The following is a 22272-nucleotide window of genomic DNA, read 5'->3' as shown; positions in this document are numbered from 1 at the left end:
TCAGCAAAAAAATCGTTTTATTATAATTGGCGGAATCTCGGACTGGGCTATTTTTAGCCGACATGAAATTTTCAGGAGAGAGTTTAGACGGAATTGGTGACGCTTGAGCCCAATCAATGTTTCAGCGAGCGATCAATGAAATTGCCACACAACCAATTAATTCAATTTATTACAGTTATAGAAAATAAGTTAACACGATAGCGACTGCAGGATCTTCTGCAAGTTGATAAAGTCCAACTCCAAGTCAACGATCCGAGGCTTCTCCCCCTTCGGCAAGTAGCTCTTCGGGATTTTCACGTAGCCGATATTCACCGGCTTACTCTCACTCAATGCCTGGAAAAAAGTATTAAATTCTGGTCAATAATAATAATAATAATAATAATATGTAATTGTCCCTCAAGTCGTCAGTCATGGAGCATCCATGCACCGTCTTATCGGACTCGTCAATATATGAAATTCTACAAATTTGTAGGGAATTTGGAATAATTGAGGTATTCTTCAATACTATAGAAAGCTTTGTCTTGTAGGAAGAATGACAGGCGACTGCGAAATTTATTAAAAGACTTAGATTCCTTAATTTTTTGTTCCAAGTTGTACAATTTGATTCCATGTAGGATCATGTTGACCAATAGCCAACCTAGAATGTGGCAGCTCAATGTGGTTTCTTGTCCTTGTATCGTACGCGAGAATATCGCTTCGTTTATTAAGAGTGCTTACATGTTGTCGAATAAACAAAAGTAAGTGAAATATATATAAAGATGGGAGGGTCATAATACCAAGTTTTCGAAAGATAGGACAAATAGATTATTCAAAAAGCTGCTGGACCCCCAAAAAATAATTCCATAAGTAAGTACACACTGGACAAGCCCAAAATATAACATTTTAAGAATGTCACCAGACACAGTGGGCTTTAAATTTCTTATTAAAAAACAAATCCCACTTAACTTATTACACAATTTATTTATATGACTTTCCCATGTTAATTTAGAGTCCAACGTTATCCCAAGAAAATTAATTTCATTTACATTTTTTATTGACATTCCACATAGTTTAATTAGAACACTGTAATCAAGCGTCACATTTTTAGGCAAAAATTTAACCAAATAGGTTTTCTTCAGATTTAATACCAGCCCATTTTTCAAACACCAGTTATTTATAGTTGTAGACACGTAATTTCCACATTCAACCAAGTCTTCATGATTCTTGTTAGTTAATATTGCATTTGTGTCATCTGCATAAATAATTAATTTATTAGATTTTGGATTTGTAACTAACAAAGGTGGTAAATCATTAATAAAAATTAAAAAAAGAATGGGACCCAAAACCGATCCCTGCGGCACACCCAATTCAACATACGCTGGTTCGGACATATGATCATTCAGAGCAACAACTTGTCTTCTTTTATGTAAATAAGTTTTAATCCAATTATTTGAAATTCCACGAACACCACAATGGTGCAGCTTTTCTAACAAAATACCGTGATTCACAGAGTCAAAAGCTTTCATCAGATCATAAAAAAGCCCAACTGTTTGTTGCTTATTATTTAATGAATCATATAACGCAGAAACTGTTTCATTTATAGCAGTTATTGTAGATTTACCTTTTCTTAAACCATGCTGACTAGAAGAGATCAAATTTGTACATTCCAAAAACCTTACCAAGCGATCAGAGAATATTCTCTCAAAGATTTTATGAAATTGATTTTGGACTGCAATTGGTCTATAGCATGAGACTTCACTTTTGGAACCTGTATTTTTATATATTGGGACAACTTTTGAAGTTTTTAAAGCTTCAGGAAAAACACCTTTTAAAAGGGACTCATTGATTAAATGGGATAATGGGGAAGATATTAGATCTCTGACAGCAATTAGTAAGGTCCCAGGTATTTCGTCGGAAGAATGAAACTAGGAGGCGAAGCACTAAATTTTTTGTAAAATTTTCACGAAAAAATAAAAATTTGCCACATGTTTTTCAAAACGCTGCAAATACGATTTAAAAATTGCAATCAGATCCTTGCTAAAAGGTTACAACTCCACACTTGACGTGGAGCACAAGCATAGTAAACGTACTGCAAAAATAAAATGGTCCAGCAGAGCTTGAAAAGTGACTGACATATCGTAAAATCATCGGTCTGTTACCTTACAGCTTCAGGCAAACTGTGGAAATGTAAGACTTAAACAAATGGAAAAGTGAAAATAAAATTTATTATAGTAATAATTAAAAACACGATCATTTTACGTTTAATCTTAGTAACCTGTGTTAGCAACCCTAAATAAAAAATAGTGCATTATACACGCCTGACTGTACGTTCGAAAGGTATCTCCCCTAATTTTTTGGTAATTTTTCACTTGCAGATAAAAATAATAACAAATCAACAAACTAACAAAAAATCAAATTCTAAATTTTATACTAAACCACGCAAATTATACCATCTTTTAATAAATCACGTGTCTGGTTTGCTTCTAAATAAAAGAGACCGATTATTTCTCCAACCAAGTAAAAATTTATAATTCTGATACCAGCGTTCGATGGGCTAGCAGGTAAGGATTCATTTGGTCTAAAAACTTTGTAGTTAAATTAACCGTTTAGTACCCAAAAACTCACAAAACTGCTACGACTTTATTTATTTACAATTTTTTTTTATAAAAATCGAGAATGGTCCTTATCATTGTACAGACTGGTGAGTAAAATTTCAGTATTTTTATTTCATTAGAAGTCGCGATTTTCTTGGGTGCGCGATAAGGTTGCCCACCCAGTATACTCAATGTCATTGCAACTCCAAGAAGGAATTAGAATTAGAATGGTCGATTATTATCAAGTAATAAATGATTAAAATTTGAACGATTTTAATCAAGTGGTAAGGGAGTTTTTAACTTTTAAGTTCTTTTGCCACCAATTTCTTTTCTTCCAATTTTTTGCTTTTGTGTCTATCTTTTTGTGTTTTTTTTTAATTCGTTTAGGTTTAAGTGTTTTAAAAACGCAATTAGGCCTGGAGACGATAAAACCAAAATTACTAGCAATTAAACAGTTTTGAAAGAGGCATGATTTTTGGACTACGACTAGAGATTTTTCATTTACAGACATTGCTAGTCATTTGGATAGAAATCGAAATAGCATTAAGCAATGTTATCAGTCATAGACTGGAGAAGACCGAGGACAGCGCGAAAGAGAAAGCATACCTTAAAAAAAACAAATGAAACCCAAAATGGTCGTCTTCGGAGTATGCCTATAATTCAATTACAAGACAAATTTTTGCCCAATGGGTGGGTTTAAAGGTCGTTTTTTATTACTTTGGACTGTTTACCATCGAAATTAGCCATTTGGACTGTTTCCTGTTGGATTTACTTGGTATGGGGGAAATGGACAAAAACGCATATCTAAGCCTGACCCATCAAACCTTTATTTCGAAACACAACGCGTTTCGACCATAATGTGGTCAATGTATACAGTGTATATTCTCACCTGAGGATGACCACTTTGTGGTTGAAACACATTGTCTTTCCAAATAAAAACTTTGGTGTGTCAGACTTAAGCTGTGTTTTTGTTCATTCTTTCCAAACCTAGGAAATCCAACAAGAATCAGTCCAAATAACCTAATTGTATGGTAAACAGTCAGAAGTGAAGTACAACGACTTTAGAACTCAACCATTGCTCAGAAATTTTTCTTTTACGTCAATTATTGCTGTCCGGAGATGACCATTTTGGACTTCATTTTTTTTAAGTCGCTTCCTCTTCTGCTTTGTCCTAAACCTTCTCTAATCAATGCATCAATGGTACTTGGATTTCTATTCAAACAAATAGCAATTTCTCTAAATAAAAAAACACCCCTTCGTAGCCCAAGAATTGTGCTTCTTTAAAATGTGTTAGTTGTTGGTAATTTCTTTTTTGTCAAACTCTAGGCAAATTTTCGTTTTCATAACACCAATTAAAAAAAACTTCAAAAATAGTCAGGAACTTAAAAAATTGGAAGAACAATTTTAAGTGTTAAAAACTCCTTTACCATCTGATTAAAAGTTAATACCTTACACATCACTTCGACAATAAAACAAAAATCAGAAATATGCATTAAATAAACGGCAGTGTCTTAGCTTATTTGGTGTTAAAGTGGGAGGCAGAAAATAAACTTTTTAACACTCCAGCGGTTGCAACAAGCATTGTTTTAATTAATGAAAAAATAAACGACAAAAATGAGACATTATTTCCAGTAAAAATAACTATGTATTTTATTATGATGTAGATTAATCCAATAATTATTCGGACAGGATAATGTTTCACTTGACTAGTTTCGTTCCTTGTTGGACATCATCTGAATCGGGTCAGAGAGCAATTACAAAATTATTTAATAATAAAATCATTAACTGTCCTCTCTTTTTGGAGCTATCCTGATGTTGTTCAATAGGACATAACTAGTTCATTGAAACATTTTTTGTCCCTGTAATTGGATTAATCTACACTGTAATTATTTCAAAGGAGTTACAAACCTTTCAATAATAAGTGTATTCTATATTTCTGTTATTCATTTATTATTGTTTCTCCAAAATAAAATTATAATTTCTATTGTTACTTGTTTGTACGGATTACATAAATAGAACTTAAAAATGCACAAAAGTAATCCGAATTTTTCAATGTCCGAGTCACGTTGGTTTTATTGACTGATTAACAAGGTATTACTTTACGAATTTTTGGTGTGGTTTTCGCTACATGAAAAAGCATATTTTTTATAGTGACATGATGGAGGAAATAATTTACTTCAATTTTTGTATTTAGATTGCGAGCTAAAACGGAGGATAACTTTTCTTTTAAATTAATTACCATACGCTATTTTTCACAAATCGTTCTTTTTCTTCTGGCAAGACAACGAGGCTGCCATCACAGTACCACACTATTGCAGCTATTGAGAAAGACAAACAGGCAATAGGGTACAAAAAAATATGTGTAAATCTCATAAAAGTACGTACTATTAATAATAATTACCATGGAACGTCCTTAGTAAATCCATATCTAGTCTTACAAATAATAACACAATTATTAATTTACTTTTTGTCAATTTTTCTCTACACACACTTGAAGGACTGACTTGAGTCGCGTTTTTGGGTTAATACCCAAAATGAGGTTTATTCCAAAATCGAAATATGAATGAAAATAGGGCAAGACAATACACAGATAAACCTGTTCTGCCATAATTACCCTAATGTAAATGGTACATACAGTTGTGGACAAAAAAAATGGGACATTTTTTTTTCGCTGGTGTAACATGCTCTCTAGGTAGTCGTGATGATTCTAATAATGATTCACATGGTTAGAAATTAAATATCTGTGGAAATTCATCTTGTTCTTAATTATAAAGCATGAATAGAGTAAAAAAAATTCTTAGGACCGATCATTAATTTAGTATCATTAATTTAATCCGCAATTAACTGATTAACTGATCACATGACAAAACTGAAACAATTTGATTGGTCTATTTGCGTTGTTAACTTTTAACAGCGCAATTAACTTTAATTGAACTTTCTATAAACCGGCCCTTATTTATCAGAAATGTTTTTATGGCAAACTATGCAAATATAGCTGTGGTCAGTCAGCAATTTTTTTGTGAAAAAAAAAAACAAATAACTTGAAAATTCTCAGAGATAGATGTAGGGAATGCATACAGATCGATGCAGAAAAAAATCTCCTCCATTTAGTAAAATTAACATTGGGACATAAATTAAGTTATGGGTACTTGAAGTTATCCAAACTTAACCTTACAATTTTTGGGTTTATTAACTTCTTATCCAATTTTAAACACACTGGATATCAGATATAGGCTTTCTCTTTTAATTCTCCAAATATTATTGCGAAATCTCTAAAGCTAAGCGAGTTACCGATTTCTTAATTGGCAGATGCAACTCCAAAAATTTTCAAAAAATCTTAAATATCTTGAAAAGGGTTAAACTTGGGTATAGGAAAAGCTGATAAAAACTTCCTTAATATACCTCAACTAATCCAAAAAGGCAGTGAAAAACATAGCTCCTTTTAAAATAATAAAGTTAATAGCAACTTCCGGTATAACCGGCCAACTTTCAAATAAATATCTTTATTAGAAATTTCAATACTTCTAAAGTGGGGTTTAGACGGAACATCCTATTGATTTATTTCAGTATCTGGCCCTGACAGCATTTTACTCACCTTTTGCAGTCGCGACAACTGTTTCAAGAATAATCTTACAAACAACAATGTCATTTTTAAATTCGTTTTTACAAACAGTTTTTAAAAACTTTTTTTAATTTATTTATTTTGTATTTATCCCCATATGTTATCAATTGTCTTGAGTTGATGAGAGCATTTTTGAACGCCTGATATAAAAATTGAAGTTTTTTAATTTTTTCCTTTTCACTTTCACTTTTTCCCATATTTGCAGCGTTTTGAAAAACTAAAGCGGAGCGCAAACTGTTTTTCATTAGTGTTTTTGGCAATTTTTTGCATTAATTTATTCCTTTATATCAAGTAGTTAATGCTCTATTTTTCGTTTGCCTAAATTGGATTTCGCTGCGCCATCTGTTGACACTCACAAAACTAACAAAAAAAGGAATATTTGGTTTGTGTGACCTCCTAATTTTAGTCCCCCATCCACCCGACTCACCTTAACCATCTCAATCGTGGGAAAAACTGCGAAATCCGCTTCTACCCTCCCCCCCATCTTCCGCTTGATAATCTCATTGGCTACCTTCGTCTGGAACTCGCGCGCTCGCCTGTTGAGATCCATCAACTTGTCGTTTTCCTCAGCGAAATGTTTCTTCCAAGCAGCTGGCCCATTCCCCGGCTTGACTTTGTAAATTTGCGGGAACTTCGGTTTAGCCAAACTCATCAAAATTTCCTGTTTAAGTAACGCCCCCTCTTTGAATAATTTATCCAAAACTTCGTCCGGTGTGGTCTTGAACGAGGGCAAGGGAGCCAAACTGTCCAACTCCTTTTTGATTTTCTCATTTTCGAGTTTGATTCTCTCGTTGCGTTCTTGGTGAAACAGCTTCCGGAGACTCTCAATTTCTTGCAGGAGCAAGGGCGAGTCTTTGACCACAGCTGGGAGACTTGGACCTAGAGATTGTTGGGCGGATAATTGGGAACCGGACGCGCTTCTTGAAGTTGACAACTCCATTTGTGTTTTCTTCGAGAGCAGTTTTAACTTCTCCTTCATTTCGCCTTTTTCATTCTCGAGCGAATCGATATCGGTCTGGAGATGGTCTAAAGTCTCCTCGAACTCCTTCTCCTTCTTTTTGTAGTTATTGTGCGCCTCTTCCAGCTTCCTTTGCAGCTTTTCAATCGTCAACTCGTAATCTTTATTGACGTTACCCAACTTTTTCTCAGCTAATTCCTTCCGTATGGTCATTTCGGATAATTGCTCTTGTTTCTCTTTGAGTGCTTTACGCAACTCTTTAATATCGGACTCTTTGTTCTCCAATTTGCTCGTCAAAGTTTTCGTTTGTTCGAGCTCTTTTTTCACAGCATCGGCCCGAATTTGGATCGGAGGTATGGGCTATAAAAAACCAAGTTGATCAATTATTTACACACATGATCACCAGTGTGAGGAAATCTTATGGGCGAAGGTTAGTGCATGGGCGCGCGCTTGCAGTCAGATAAACCTTTAAATCGAAATGTTGTGGAACAGCTTGCATTGTTGATATAAGTTAGGAAAGAGTATAAAGAAGAATTTTTTGTTTCAACCCTCGCGAAGGGCCTGAAAAGACGTTTTAGCTAAAAATTTGCAAACACCTAAAATTGGACACATTTTGCGTTTACATACTCATATCTTCCTTCTGGATAAAGCTAGAAACTCCGGTTTTTTTGCAAACAAATTTTCAATAAATGTAGATTTATACCTAGTTTAACAAGGTTGAGTTTTGATAAAGGGAAACCAAAAAAAAATACATTTTCTTGCAACGTTGCATAATTGTGTAGTGAAATTTTCTAGATGCGAGAAAGTTTTTTAATTTAAAAGATAGACTCCCACATAATCCAGACGAAATAAAGCTAATACTTGAAATAAATTTTTGGTGCAAGAATCATTTCGTTATCTGTAAGACTCACCAAGTTATTGCAATTTAAAATTACTGCAAAATGCGCCTGAGGTGAAACCGAACCGTATTTCCCTCTGAAGCGTGTTCATCGCCTTTGATAACATTTCGAGAGCTAAAAATCGTAATTCGTAAATAATTAAAAAATAATTAATGTCACTTATCTATTAATATTATACCTTTACTTTTAACCGCCCTAACTCTCTGTTAATTTTAATAATATCTAAAAAGTCAAAAGAACATTTTTATCTCATGTACTTATTTAAAAAGCATAAAAGTGACCCAGTAGAACTAAATTACGAAATTGAAATTCATTTCAAAGTATTCTTTGGTGTGACATTAATATTTTTTTAATTATTTACCATTTTTAGCCCTTGAAATGTTTTCAACCACACCACGTTTCAAAGGGAAATACGCTGCGATTTCACCCCGAACACATTTTGTAGATAACTAAATAATCCTTCTTTAAAGTCCTTTTTAAAAAAATATACAAATCGTAACGTTTCTGACGAATCAACAATTGTAGTTACATAATGTAAAACTTTAGTTTTAACCACAAATTTAGTTTCTCAACTTAATTTTATTGAAAACAATTTTTCAAATATCCCAACTACGATGAAATTTCTAGAAACGTAAAATTTTAAATTATCCATTACAGTTGAGAAATTTGAGTCTACGTTGATAGAGTTAAATTCTGTAGAATGGTCATTACAAAATAAATTAAATGCAAAAATTGACGCAGTTACTAGAAATTCCGATTTTCTAGTTTTAAAACAAATAGCGAATAATGTACCACCTTCGACATATTTTGCATTAGCACCAAACTTTTTATTTACTCCTGTAACCAGCTGTGATGTAGAAAGATCTTTTTCGAAATTCAAAGATATTTTAACCGCAAAACGGAATCAGTTTTCGAGAATTTAGAAAGAATCACAGTTATTCAAACGTATTTCTCAGAGAAAATGATTAAAATATTTTTATTGAGTTTTTAATTTTAATTTCCACTGAATTAAAACGCAACATTTTCAAAATGTAATAGTGACTTACGCTCCCTTGTATTAAACATCTTCATTGGTGTCCATGTAAGATTGAGGAAATGATGAAGTTATTTTTTAACGATTATGTCAAATTAGGTGCCTTGTCAGGGTTTGAACTAACCAAGCAGAAGCTGATATTAGCGATTATTTTAAAATTGGTTCAGAAAATAATCTCAACAAATATATCGCAGTCTTAATAAATTAGCGACTATTTTATTGCCACAATTTTTCTTGGGTACTCCGTAATTATAATAAAACAATAATATTTATGTTTTAATTAGATTTTTGTAAGCGACCGGTAACATTAATTGTATAAACCCCAAGTGAACTACGCCAATGCACGCGCTGTAACGGACCATTTCATCGATAAATATGAACATCGCGAGAGCGCTACGACGAGTCAACTGATCGATTGTGGCCTCATGGCCATCCCATAAAATTTCCTCACACTGTTGATCACTCACCTTCTCCTCGTTTTTATTAGCCGTCGCAATTTCGTACTCGTTATCTTGCAAAAACTGCGCAATTTGCGTCGTCTGAGTGACTATGAAGCTCAGCGAATTTTTAATACTTTGCACTGGACCTAAGTCGTCCTGTTCGTAGATCTTATCGCTGGCATTCAAGGCGATTTCTTTGATTTTGTCCTGTGGGAGTCCTTTTTCCAGTTCTGAAACAGCCGATTTAGAGGTGGGAAGGCGGCAAAAATGCACCCAAACCTCCGCTCGATGTCATCAACTGGACTGAGTTCTTGACGATGTCTTGCAATGTTTTTATGATGCGACCGCAATGTTGGTAACACTGGTACAAGTTCTCAAAAACTTCCTTGTTCAAACCGATGTTGGCAACGTTCGAGTCGGGCGGAAGGCGGCGTTTTATCAGTTTTAGTTGTTGTTGCAACTGTTCAGATGTTGTTATGACGTGTTGGGCTAACAATCCGATGTCACCAACATTGGCAGTCTGAAAAGTTACAATAAACTAAAGCCATAAACAAGGGATGAAAAAACATGCATACGAGGAGCAATTAACTCTGGAATTCCTTGTTCAAATTTTTGGAATAAATTATCAAAATTATCTTTCGAATTTCTGAAATTCATTTCTAAACTACTAAAATTTTTCTGAAATTCTTTTTGAAAATATCCAAGAGTACTTAGAAGGAAAATTACTTTAAAGTTCTTAAAACCAAAATTATGCTTGAATTACGGGAACTAATTCGGAATCCATCTGCAAATACTATATGTAGATTACTGCAATACTGGAAATTCTGTGAAATTTTTTTGGTATCACAAGAATTTTTCTAAATTATTACGTTGAAATTCTTAGAGGAATTAATTTGGAATTACAGGAATTAAGTTGGAAGAGAGGAACAGTAAAATTTCGAAGCTTACTTTGACCGCGTTACTACTGACTTACTTAGGCTAAAATTTGATTGGTGATTGCTCATAATATCGTCGTGTCGAATGACACTTTTTTCGGCAGGGCATTTGTCAAGTTGTCAACAATATTCTTTTTGTGTATCTTGTTTTTCTCCCCAGTTTTTATTAGTTATGTTTTTAATCATTATTAAGTAATTAGCAACGAACATAACTAACAAAAACTCAGAATCAACGATTCATAAGTGATTTTTTTAAGGAAATGCCCACGCGGTAATTAATAATATTGTTTATTTCATTAAGGCGGTAACAGTCATAACCATAACATAACAATGACCAATTTTTCTACTTTCTATTTTATTTTATATTTATTGTACTACCTCATTATTTAAAAAGGCTCTTTGTAGCCGACACGAGTTACATAAAACATAAAACTTGTCTATATATGAGAACAATCGAACATAGTTCTTTGGTCAATTCAACTGCAATTACGCAAAATTTTTGGCAGAAAATTGTTTTAAAGCACTCAAAAAGGCAAAAGAAACGCAAGTTTGAGCAAATTTTCGGGTGAGTATATTACTGAGAAATGTTCATAGGCATTTCGAAAAAGCAAAAATAATAATTAAATTACGTAATTGTTTGGCATTTTTGGTATAATTCCGCAAAAGTAATGATTTTTCCCTTATAAGACGAGGGAAATCTAGCGCAATAGATCAAAGTAACGTGGTTTTCGATATTCATTAAAAAAATTTCGCCAAAACCAAAAATCACCAAACAACCAAAAATCACTCACAAACAAAATAAATGTTATTTTCCATATAATTTGAATATTTTTGGCGTAATTTCTCAAAATTAAGTTGGAATTACGGAAATTAAATTGGAAACAGGAATTATTTTGGAATTACTATAAATTATTGAAATTTCCGTGAAATATGTTGTGTGAATGAATCGAATTCTTTTTGGAATTATCCGAAATTACTTGGAATGGAAATTACGTTGGAGCTCTTAGAACTATCGGGATTAATGTGGAATTACAGAAATTATTTTAGAAATACGAAAATTAAGTTGATTAGCGAGAATTAAGTTGGAATACTTATGAAATAAAGACCATATTATTATTATTAATTACAAGAACTAACATGGAATTAATCTGGAATTACTATGAACTAATGAACCTACCGAAACATCAGTGATTTTTTTGGGGAATTATTTATGAATCATAGAATTTTTCTGCACTTACTGGAATTCTTGTTGGAATTATCCGAAAATACTTGGAATGGGAATTACGTTGAATTACGTAAGCTATTGGAATTATTTTGGAATTACGAAAATTAAACTGGAATTACTTGGAACGGATTATTAAAGTTACATGAATTGGAATTGTTTTGTTTCTTCCTAACATTTTTCTTGTATCTGTAACCGTATTCGCAGGGTTTTAAAAAATATGGAACAGAGCTCAAATTGGTAAATGCTTTTTTCCATTATGTTTATGTCTTACAATTAAAAATTTAATCCTTTATCTGTCTGTATTTTTTTTGCTATATGTTACCGTTATACAAATACTAACATTTTTTCAAAGTCATTGCTCTGAAAATTTAGAAGGTAATGGAACAACTGCGCTCTCTGCCGACATTAACGGAACTGTCGAAGACAGGAATGTTTTATTTATACGTCGTTTCATGTCCTAACCTTTACATATCCGTAGTTTCCATCTAATTTGAACATTATTGCCTAAATTTCGCTAAATGCAATTTGGAATTACGGAAATTAAATTGGAATTACTGGGATGTTTTTTGGAATTGCTGAATTAACGGGCCCACGGCCGTAAGTCCAGCTAAAGTAGAACATACCTCAATCAAGTTTCTGATGACGATAGAATCGTTATTAAAGCCGTCACACGCCGACGTTAAACTTTTAACATTGTCGACCAACAATTGCGTGTGATTGAGGCGATTTTCCGGTCCTAGAAGCACAGGAAACAGTGTATTGAAATATCCAACACATTTTTCGAGTGCTTCAGTCGGTACATTCTCGTCCAGTTGATCGCGTTTCACCAATTCAATGAACCCATCAATGATTTTCTCGTAGGAAGCCATCTCAGGATACGTAGCTCCGACTTTGAGAAGTGCCTCTGTTTTACACGTATTTAACGCATAGTAATACTGGTGCAAAATCGACTGTAGGGCATAAATATAGAACGAAGCCCTGCACCTGAACGAGAACTGCTCCACAGCATGCCCTTTCAAAATCGCCGCCCTATCAATCTTATCAACCCCCGGAAACTTGTCCTTGATCTGCCCGATCAGAATCTCCGTCTTCTGAATCATCCGCAAGACCAGCAGCAGCACCAGCACAGCGTCGTAATCCCCGCCGCGGTTCATGAACGAATCCGGCATGTAAGAGGTCAAGAACTTGATGTGGCTTTGCAGCTGTTGGATTTCAACGCGTCTCAGCTCCAAGTCGATAGCTTTGGTGTGGGCCTTCGTCTCGTTGAACATTTTCGTGAAGTCGACGATTTCGGGCAGAGCTGAGACGGGTTTGCTCGACTCGGTTTCGAGCCGACTTTGCAGCTGCAGCGACTGCTCTTGGAGTTTTTGGACGAGTTCGCGGAATTTGTTGAGAGTGGCTTCGCGGTCGGCTATTGTTTCCAAGGCGGCGTCGCGGTCGCGCATCGCCTGTTTGGCGGCCATTCGGGCCATGTCGAGGTCTTCGCGCAGTTCGGCTTCCAGCTCGGCGTTGCTTTCGACCAGTTGGTCGTTCATGTCTTGGAGGGCTTCCAGTTCGGCGACTTCTTCGAGGAGTTGGGCCACTTTCTCCTCCAGGGTGAGCTTCTGCTCGCCGAGGATTACGACCATTTCTTCGGCGCCCATCGCCGCATCGACCTAGTGATGAAGGGAAATGAATTAACTATCAAGCGGTTGTGTTTTGCTGTGATTTTGGAATTTGGGTTTTTACAGTGGCGGCGAAAATCTGTAGGTGTCCCTAACAAAACTAATATTAATAAAATAAACATTAAACAAATAAGATGTACGAATTTAATTAAAAAATGCACAAGCTTATTTGTGACTCCCCATTGGAAAATTTTCACCTTATTCTGCCGTGCTAAGCAAGAACGTCGTAACTGACATTTTTGTCAAATTTGAGATAACACAAAATCTGAGATCAATAGTGCAATAACTTTGATTCTAAATAACTTCAATAGATATTATCCAGAAATTAATAAGACGAAATACGTAAATAAAATTAACGTATGTGGAGTTTTGTGCAATATTACTTAGCAAGAAAGTCGTAACTATAAAATGTATATGAAACCCACTCATTAATGAATCAAAAATTGTATATTTTCTAAAATTAATCAAAAACATTAGGTACCACCAAGTTTGGTTGATTACCAAGTCGAATTACAATTAAAAAAACAAAAAAAAGTGTATGACTGACGACTTTGTTAATTCGGTTGAAAGGACGGGTACAAGAACTAAAATTAAACAAATGAAAATTGAAAACTTTTTCAAATGGCAAGACTACAGTTCACAGTACAAATTGATCAAAATTATTAATCGACCTTATCTAAGCGACATGGTTAACGTTACGTTTGAACGAGGAAAAAAAAACATGAAATATAGATGCAGTTTTGATAGTGACTTTATAGAGTTAAATTTCCTAACATCAATAACATCATATTCAAAAAACCCACTCAAAAACACACAACAAATGACATAGATACAGAAAGAAAACAGGAACTCTTAAAAAAATTTTAAAATATTCTACCAGAAAACCGATTGATTTTTTGGCAAAATTTGCTTTTATTTCAAAAGTATCGTACGCTAGGTGTAATTTCTTGGGTACATTTTTTTATAAATTTCCTGTTGTTACGTATTACTTCATTTGTTTAAAGCCGTTAATAAATATTTTTGTAGTTACGACTTTTTTACTTAGTTACTTTTACTTAATTAAAAAAATAAATAAAAAAATTAAACGTCGTATGTGAAATAACAGCGATTTGGCAAAATAATGGATACAATTGCATACATATTTCCTTTTTACAAATAAATTGTTAGGTTGACTTCAATATTCCATGTTACTAGCATTTAAAATAACAGTGCACTCTGAAAATGTAGAAAACAAGACATAACTCAAGATTCATATAAAATCAGTTACGACGTTCTTGCTTAGCACGGCAGAATACCAACGCTAAAAAGTGTCGAATTTTAGCGATTTTCCTCGTTGTTTTTCAACCGTTTTAAATAACATTTTTGAAACTTATTGACAGGATACATTCTTCTAATCGGGAAGTAGAGGAGAAAGTTGTTTTAAAATGCTGTCAGTGCTTTATTTAATTCAGAAAAAAACCTGAAAACTGAAAAAACTGGTGTTCTTTGAACATAATTTCCCATCAACATGGTGTGTTAAAGAGAAAATAAACTAGTTTTGGCTCTGTAGTGGACTCTCGAGAATAAAATTGTTTTTGGTTAAACTATACTCAGAACGCCCGAAGAGGAGTTGTTCAAGCAAACGCGTAAACGCAAAATATTAAATTGGATTCTTAAGAAAAGTAATAAACAAATGCTTTCTTTACAACAGTATGTTGTTCCTAAATTCAGTCATTACCACACAGATCAGTTCATATCTCATTTTAATTATTTATAACAGAGTTTAAACGGGTTAAAAAATCGATTCAATTTATTGTTCTATTAAAAAAATTAATTCAAATTGTATGAAAAAAAATATGGTAACTTTCTGAGGACCTCATCAACAATATACATAAATTTGAAAAAAATTGTTAGTGTCATTTAAAAAATAAAATAAAAAAACACAATTTTAAGTTGTTTTATTTTTTTTTTATTAAAAAATGGCACTATGTTTTTTGATATGTTTTTATACGTCTTACTTGTAATATTGTAATATTTTTTTCATGCCATTTGAACTTATCCATAAAAGGTTATCCATAAAAGAATTAAAATTATTACACTATTTACCACGTTATAACTTGGTTACAAATATTTAAATCAAGGTAAGAACTGGTCTGCGAGGTAGTAAGTTAACCTAGGAACAACATTCAATTGTAAAAAAAGCGATTTTGTTTATTATTTTTCTTAAAAATTAAGTTTCAAATTAGTGCATTCGCACAGCTGCAGGGACAGTTCAAACTTGAAATTATCAAATGGTCGCTTACTGACCACTTATTCTTATGTAAAATTTTCTGTTGTATTCGAATCCAAAGTTAGTTTTTTGATTTGAATTGCCTTCATCATAAAAAAAAATGTGTAAATTTTTGAAAAATTTAAAATTAAGCATTTGTAAAGGCAAAAATAGCAAAAAAATCAACAAGGTAATTCTAACCCAACAGAATTAAAAATAATATTATTTTCAACCTTCATTGAACATTTTTCGCCCAATTAGAGGAATATTGCTCAGAATAAGTCAGTTTTTAGCTGTGAGTAACATAATGTGTTCGACGTAATTATCAAAACTTAGCAAAAAAAACAATTTTCAGCTCATAAAGCAAACTAAAAATCAATCAAAACAGTTTAGTTTATATTCTCAGCTGAGGATGACCACTTTGTGGTTGAGACGCGTAGTGTTTTAAATAAAGGTTTGATGTGTCGGGTTTATAATCTTTGCTTTATTTAATCAAAACAGACACAAAGAACATTATTAATTATTAATTTGGACATTTTTGTAGCAATTTGGCAAAAATAAATTACTTTCTTACACAAAAACAAGGTAAATACTCTTGTATCCGTAGAAAAAGGCAAAAGTTTTTGATTGAAAAGCGTGTTAACATTCTCGAAAAAGGCAATAGCGATTTCATTTTTCTTTTCTGGTAACTGTTCGGTTTATCTGAACAGAAGAGAGAAAAACTGCATTGGGGAGAATTTCATAATAAGTCAAAAATAGTAAAGTAATAAATAATGCAAACCCTTTGAATCTAGAAGCTTCATTAATTTAATCTGCAATTAAATGCGTGATTAACTGATCACGTGACGAATTGAACCCACTTGATTCGTCTATTCGCGTAGTTAACTTTTAACAGCACAATTAACATAATTAACAGGATCGGTTTATAGAAAACTTAATTAAAATTTAATTAAAGCTAATTAATTAAGTTGCTATTTATTTTATATTTATTAATTATTACTCACTTATAAACAAGATAAATAAAGAAATCTTGGAATAAATATGAATAAATTTGACTTATTTAATACAAAAGTAATGTAATTTTTGAGTCTCATAAATTATCTTTGACTAAGTGTAAAAAAATTTCAACGTTTTTAGAAACATTTTCCAAGTATTGTTTTTTCATTCGTAGTCATAAAACGAGTTTGTAAAATATTTTTTGGCGGTTGTAGAAATGTTTAGCTCGAAAAAGTAATTTTCGACGTAATTTTTGGCCCATTTATCGCTTTTGTGCTCATGTTCCTGGATTTTAAAAGGAAAATACATCTAATTATTCCTCTAAAAATAAAATATTGTAGCCATAAAAAAATAATAAAACGGTTTTTTGTGAGCTCATAACCTACTCTCAATATCTGAGTTTGAGTCCTCTAAGTTGTTCAGACTAAGAGATCAAACCCTAGAAACAGAAAAATACTTTTAAACCTATGAGCCGCCACTGTATTTTTGTTGTGTAAAAGTTGTGCCATAAGTGATCGAGAATATATTTTTACCTGCTATCGCCGGCCAGCAAACCCACAATTAGTTAAAAAACACAAAAACCACAACTACTATACCTGTTCTTGAAGATCGGCAACTTGTTGCTCCATTTCTTCAACCCTGGCACTCAACTTTTCCTTCGTTTTCCCCAACTCGACAATTTCGGATTTCTTCTGGTCGATGTCTTTTAGAAGTTTCTGATATTCGTGTTTGTCGTGAGCTGAGAGATCCCTCAACCTGACTAGAGTTTCCCGAAGTCGGGCATTTTGCTGCTGGAGTTGTTTCACTTCGTAGGTGGAAACGGCTTCTTCCCCACTTGCTGAAGTTCCACCAGCTATTTAAAAATTAGTAGATCCACTGTTTTAAAAACCTACCACGTTCTTGCATCTCCGTTTTGAGAATTTTCAGGTCGAGCGTCACCTCTTCCAACTTCTCTTTGCACACTTCCAATTCCAGCTGCAAGGTTTCTGCCTTTTCCTCCGCCATTTCCTTGTCAAGGGTGGCCATTTCGACGGCTTCGGCCAAGTCGGCCACTTCCTCAGCGTGCGCCTCCTTGGCCTCGACCGCTTCTTTCGCCTCCTGCTTGGCCCTTTGCACCTCCCTCTGCAAACTCGCCTGCACTTCCATAATTTTCGTCTTGAATTCAACCAATTGCTCCAACTGGATTTTCAATTTATCCAACTCCTTCAACTTCTCCTTGTCCTCCTGGCGCTTAATTTTCAAAGTTTCCAACTTCTCGCCCAGATCGCGTATTTGTTGGTTGCGATTTTCGATCTCTTGTTGCAGCTGGATTACGTTAATCTTCTCGTCAACGGAGGTAATTGGAGTCGGTGTGGTCGTGATCACTTGGCCTGGTGTGAATTGTGGATTGAGGGTTTCCACAAAGCCGGTCTAGAAGCATTTAATTGAAGAAAAAAAATCGAAATTGGGGCCCAAATACCTCAATAAACGAGGCCCGTTTGGGGATTTGGCTCGGGTGATCCCCCGCATCTGACTTTTCAACAATCGGTGAGGCCAAGTGACTGCGACTCCCCATAAGGGATTGGCGACTTCCTGCAAGCGATTGGCGGCTGCCGGACAGTGACTGGCGGCTATCGGCCAAAGACTGCCGGCTACTGGCCAGTGACAAGCGAGAACTGACGAGAAAACACACAAATAACACAATAACACGATTCAAAAAACTCAAAAAGTTGTGGTTAGCTGTCCGCACATTTGTGTGGAGGAATTGTATACACAAACAAGCGTTCAAAGTCAGTAAGTCCTGAAATTCTATGGTATTTTAACAGAAGTTGTCAACCGTACCATAAACCTAGATAAATCTACAAATTTACTCGACTATTGTTTAATTGTTTCAAAATTAATTTTAAAAAGTGTTGGCGAGACTCAAAGGGTTTCAATGGAAATTTATAATGACAACAGGTTTGAGAAAACTTGTGGAAAATATTGTTTCAATTTATTCTTTGTGTGGTAATCTGTAGACTAGTTTTTGACCTTTTTTTCGAATACTTGGTTAAACTCCTCATACTTGTTATAACCGTTTTGTTAGAAACTGTTGGTTTTGCTCCACAGATCTGTATTAAGAAAACTCTCATTCCCAAAAAAAAACAACAGACTTAATACTTAATACTTAATAAACTGCTAGGTAAATAATAGTCATTTTCTAAGTAAAATATTGTAAATGTTAAGTAAAATAATCGAAATACTAATAAATAATGTATCTTAATTAAGATTGGCTAAGAAATAATAATAGTATTCCTTAAAAAACGCTCTACCTCCCTAGGTATTTAACACACACTCGCCAAACTAGAAGATATCTGTTATACAAGACATAAACTAAAAACAATTTTTGAAGAAAACATCCAATTAAAAACTATCTCTCTAAAAAAACTAAAGTTTATTTTTTATAAGAAAGAATGCATAAATGGCGTATTTATTAGGAGGAATTAAAAAAAGTAGTAGACCCTCTTATAATAAATAATAATCAAAGGGATTTGCCTGGATGATTTTTTTTCTCAAATACTATAAATCATCTTTAGTTGTACAAACTTACTATTTTTCATATAGTGTTTATAATTTTTACCTAACAGTTATTATTTTCATCTAGCATTTAACTTTTTCCCAAAAAATACTCGTATACGTTAAGTAAACCAAATAAAACTAAAAGTTTTTTTTTTATAATCGTCAAAAAATAATCAATTGAAAGTGTATACTTTGAATAATTTAATGTTGACAATTTTACAATGAAATTTTACATTCATCAATAAGAAATAAATACAATATTAATGGTATTAATCAATTCTAAGAAATTGAAATATTCTTCAAAACTAAGAAAGCAATTGATGGTTAATAGGTTTTTAACATATTTTTTCGTTGAACGTTTATTAATTTCGATATTAATGAATTATTTTATTTAAAAAAGGATGTATTAATGGACGTCATTAATTTTTTGACTGTGATTTTGACGTTTTGAAGATATTTTATTATAAACAAGTTACACTCATACAAATAAAAAAACAATAACGACCAACATCATACATTTCAATTATCCATAATTATTTTTGGTTATTTATAATATTATTAATCATACAATTGTAATTGGCTTATAATTTTGTCAAAAAAAAGAGTTTACAGTCAACGAAAAACTTGTTTGTTAATGAGCGATTAATAAACTCAACTATTAAAAGCACTCACTCGCTTCCGCTCGTTCGTTTTGTAAATAACTATTTCGAAAAATTTTTGTTCTAACCAAGATATTGTAAAATTTTATAGCAAAATAGTTTTCTGAATTCTAGTTTTTGATCTTAAGAAATCATAACTACAGTTCGAAAATTGAGAGTTGAGCGGTCTAACAAATGTAGAAACTGATAAACTCCTGTCCCTTTCCCAAAAAACGCTGGAATAATGTTTAAAAAATTATCGCAGCATTTTTTGCGATAGGGGCACGAGTTTTTCATTTTCTAAAATCGTTAGACCACTCAATTCTTAATTTTCTGACAATAGCTGGATATTTGAGAACATTCATGAAAGAGACCATAAACAACAACTTTAAGAAATCATGATATACCGTGTCGTTTAGGCGTACTATAGGGACTATTTAAGACCAGTTTATTAATTTAATCCGCAATTAAATGCATGATTAACTGATCATGTGATCAAATTGAAGCAATTTGATTCGTCCATTTTTTTAACAACGAATTAAATTTTAAGAGTACTTTTTTTTTAAACGGCAATTAGTCTGCATATTAAAAATATATCCCATTTTAGTTTATAGAAGAATTTGCAAAAACGCATTTGGATTTTTAGAGAGAAATGGAGCACAAATTAAGAGTTTCTGGTATATTTTCTCTGCCAAAAATTTGTCACTGGGATTAAGTTTAATACAGAATTCTTTTCTTATACAAAAACTCCCAATTTGTGCTTTATTTCATTCAAAAATTCAAATACACTGTTGCAAAATTCTACTATAAACTGAAATAGGCTATAGAGTTTTCGATATTTTTCTTTCTATAATTATTATGTGTGTTTCCCATGTCATTCTTTTATCAAACCTAATATGAAAATTTTATAACTTGTGTGTTATTATAGATTCAAAAAGAACTGGCCCAAGTGCAGAGCCCTGAGGCACCCCGTACTCGACCATTTTGAACCATATTTTTTGTTATTATTATCAGTAAAAATGAGACGGTTTGACAAAAATAATTGTACTATCAATGACCTACTGCCGTCATCACAATTGTAGTGTGCTAGTTTTTCATACTGTGTGTTACCCTTATTTTCAAATGCATCTGAAATGATTTCTGACAATTTATTCAATGCCATAATTGTGTTCTTCTTGCTTCTATAACCACACTGAGCTTCTGAATACAAATAATTTATCTCAAGATAACTCGTTTTTATATTTTTTCAAAAATTTTTATAATAGTGGGTGTTATCGGAACTGATCTATAATAATTATTTGGGTCATTTATTTATATGTAGATTGGCACCACATGAGAAATTTTCAAAGAGTTAGGAAATTTATTGTTCTTGATACAAAAGTTAAGCAATTTAGTTAGCGGAATATAGAACAAGATTAATTAGCCTTTTTTAATAATTTTTAAACTAATACCGTATGGATCTCCACTCTGACTAGTGCCCAATGTCGATATAGTTCAACGGGCTCATGTCATTAGAAGGTAAAGTGTTTCGAGAGTTTCTGACACATCTGCAAAGTAGTTGTTAAAGGCTTCTACATCTAAATTATTGTTTTAGATGCTATGAAGAGTTTTATTTTGAATTAGTTGCCACACGGCCTTTTGTTTATTTGAGGACAACCAGAATACTATTCATCGGCACAAATGTACGTACGGCAAACGGCGGCATTTAAAATTAGTTGCAACATAAAACCACACACAAAAAATCGCCCTAAATACCTTGAGGCAGATAGAGAAGGCGGTCGTTTTTGAGGCGACGACTTACGACGCACTCTATCCAAGCAGCAATAAATAATTTTTTTAATATAATTAAGAGGTTTTAAAGGTATTGTTGCAACTTACGTTGTAGGTTTGGGTTTTGTACCGACGCTATAATACCAAAATGTCATGTAATTAACGTTAAACAATTGGGAAATGAGCGAACCTGCTAGGCCTGGCCCGAGCCTTGGGGGTCTCCTCTCCGGCGTCCCGGAGCGGCTTGCCATGCTCGTCGAGGGGGATCACCTGCGACGGCTTCACAAACAGCCCGTGCTTGTCCTCGCACTGCTCAAAATCAACCGTTATTCACCATTTTGGGGCCCCTACTTGACTCACCTTGAAGTATTCAACCCCCTGAACACTCCCGTTGTTCTTACCCTTGGGCTCGTCCAGCTTGAGACCGATCCATGTGTCGGCCGCAAAGCTCGTGGGGCCGATGAACGCAATAACCCCCTGGACGTCTTTACCGGTCACTTTGACTTTCTGACCGACTTTCAGTTGCTCCGACATTTTGCACAAACTGACCCGATTTAGCTAAATTACATTATTTACTATTCCAATAAAGGGTTTATGTTATTTTATGCCAGTAAAATTATTAAATAAAGCGAGGAAAATACAAGACAACCAGGAACTTGGCACTCTTTTGACAGTCGACAGCTGTCAAAATGACAGGGCAGGGCCGGACCCAGCCCAATTTGTTGTGGTGACT

At 33.6% G+C, this 22272-nt stretch overlaps 1 protein-coding gene across 3 annotated transcripts; it reads right to left on the bottom strand.

Moving 5' to 3' along the window:
• Positions 1-151: 151 nt before the first annotated feature.
• Positions 152-22239, bottom strand: DCTN1-p150 (Dynactin 1, p150 subunit). 3 transcript variants are annotated; one of them, XM_015983216.2, is made up of 12 exons: positions 21900-22239; positions 21730-21848; positions 21648-21674; positions 21525-21578; positions 18053-18248; positions 17487-18003; positions 17190-17446; positions 12309-13340; positions 9805-10045; positions 9553-9755; positions 6623-7513; positions 152-333 (listed from the first exon to the last, which is right to left on the bottom strand). In XM_015983216.2, exons 1-12 carry the CDS (start codon positions 22071-22073, stop codon positions 190-192), a joined length of 3855 nt encoding a protein of 1284 aa, XP_015838702.2. In that variant the 5' UTR covers positions 22074-22239; the 3' UTR covers positions 152-189. The 3 variants fall into 3 exon arrangements, with proteins under 3 accessions (XP_015838702.2, XP_064211147.1, XP_064211148.1); XM_064355077.1 differs by lacking the exon at positions 21525-21578; XM_064355078.1 differs by lacking the exons at positions 21525-21578; positions 21648-21674 and having other exon boundaries at positions 21900-22238.
• Positions 22240-22272: the final 33 nt, after the last annotated feature.

Source organism: Tribolium castaneum, chromosome 2, assembly GCF_031307605.1.
Source record: "Tribolium castaneum strain GA2 chromosome 2, icTriCast1.1, whole genome shotgun sequence".
Lineage (NCBI taxonomy): Eukaryota > Metazoa > Arthropoda > Insecta > Coleoptera > Tenebrionidae > Tribolium > Tribolium castaneum.
Note: the sequence above shows the minus strand (reverse complement) of the source record. Positions and strands in the feature narration are given on the sequence as shown.

Coding starts and splice junctions, on each gene's coding strand:
- DCTN1-p150 (XM_015983216.2), bottom strand. CDS start 22,073: ATGTCGGAGCAACTGAAAGTCGGTCAGAAAGTCAAAGTGACCGGTAAA. Junction 18,004..18,052: donor AACGGGCCTCGTTTATTGAG/GTATTTGGGCCC, acceptor AAATGCTTCTAG/ACCGGCTTTGTGGAAACCCT. Junction 13,341..17,189: donor TTGCCGATCTTCAAGAACAG/GTATAGTAGTTG, acceptor CTTCATCACTAG/GTCGATGCGGCGATGGGCGC.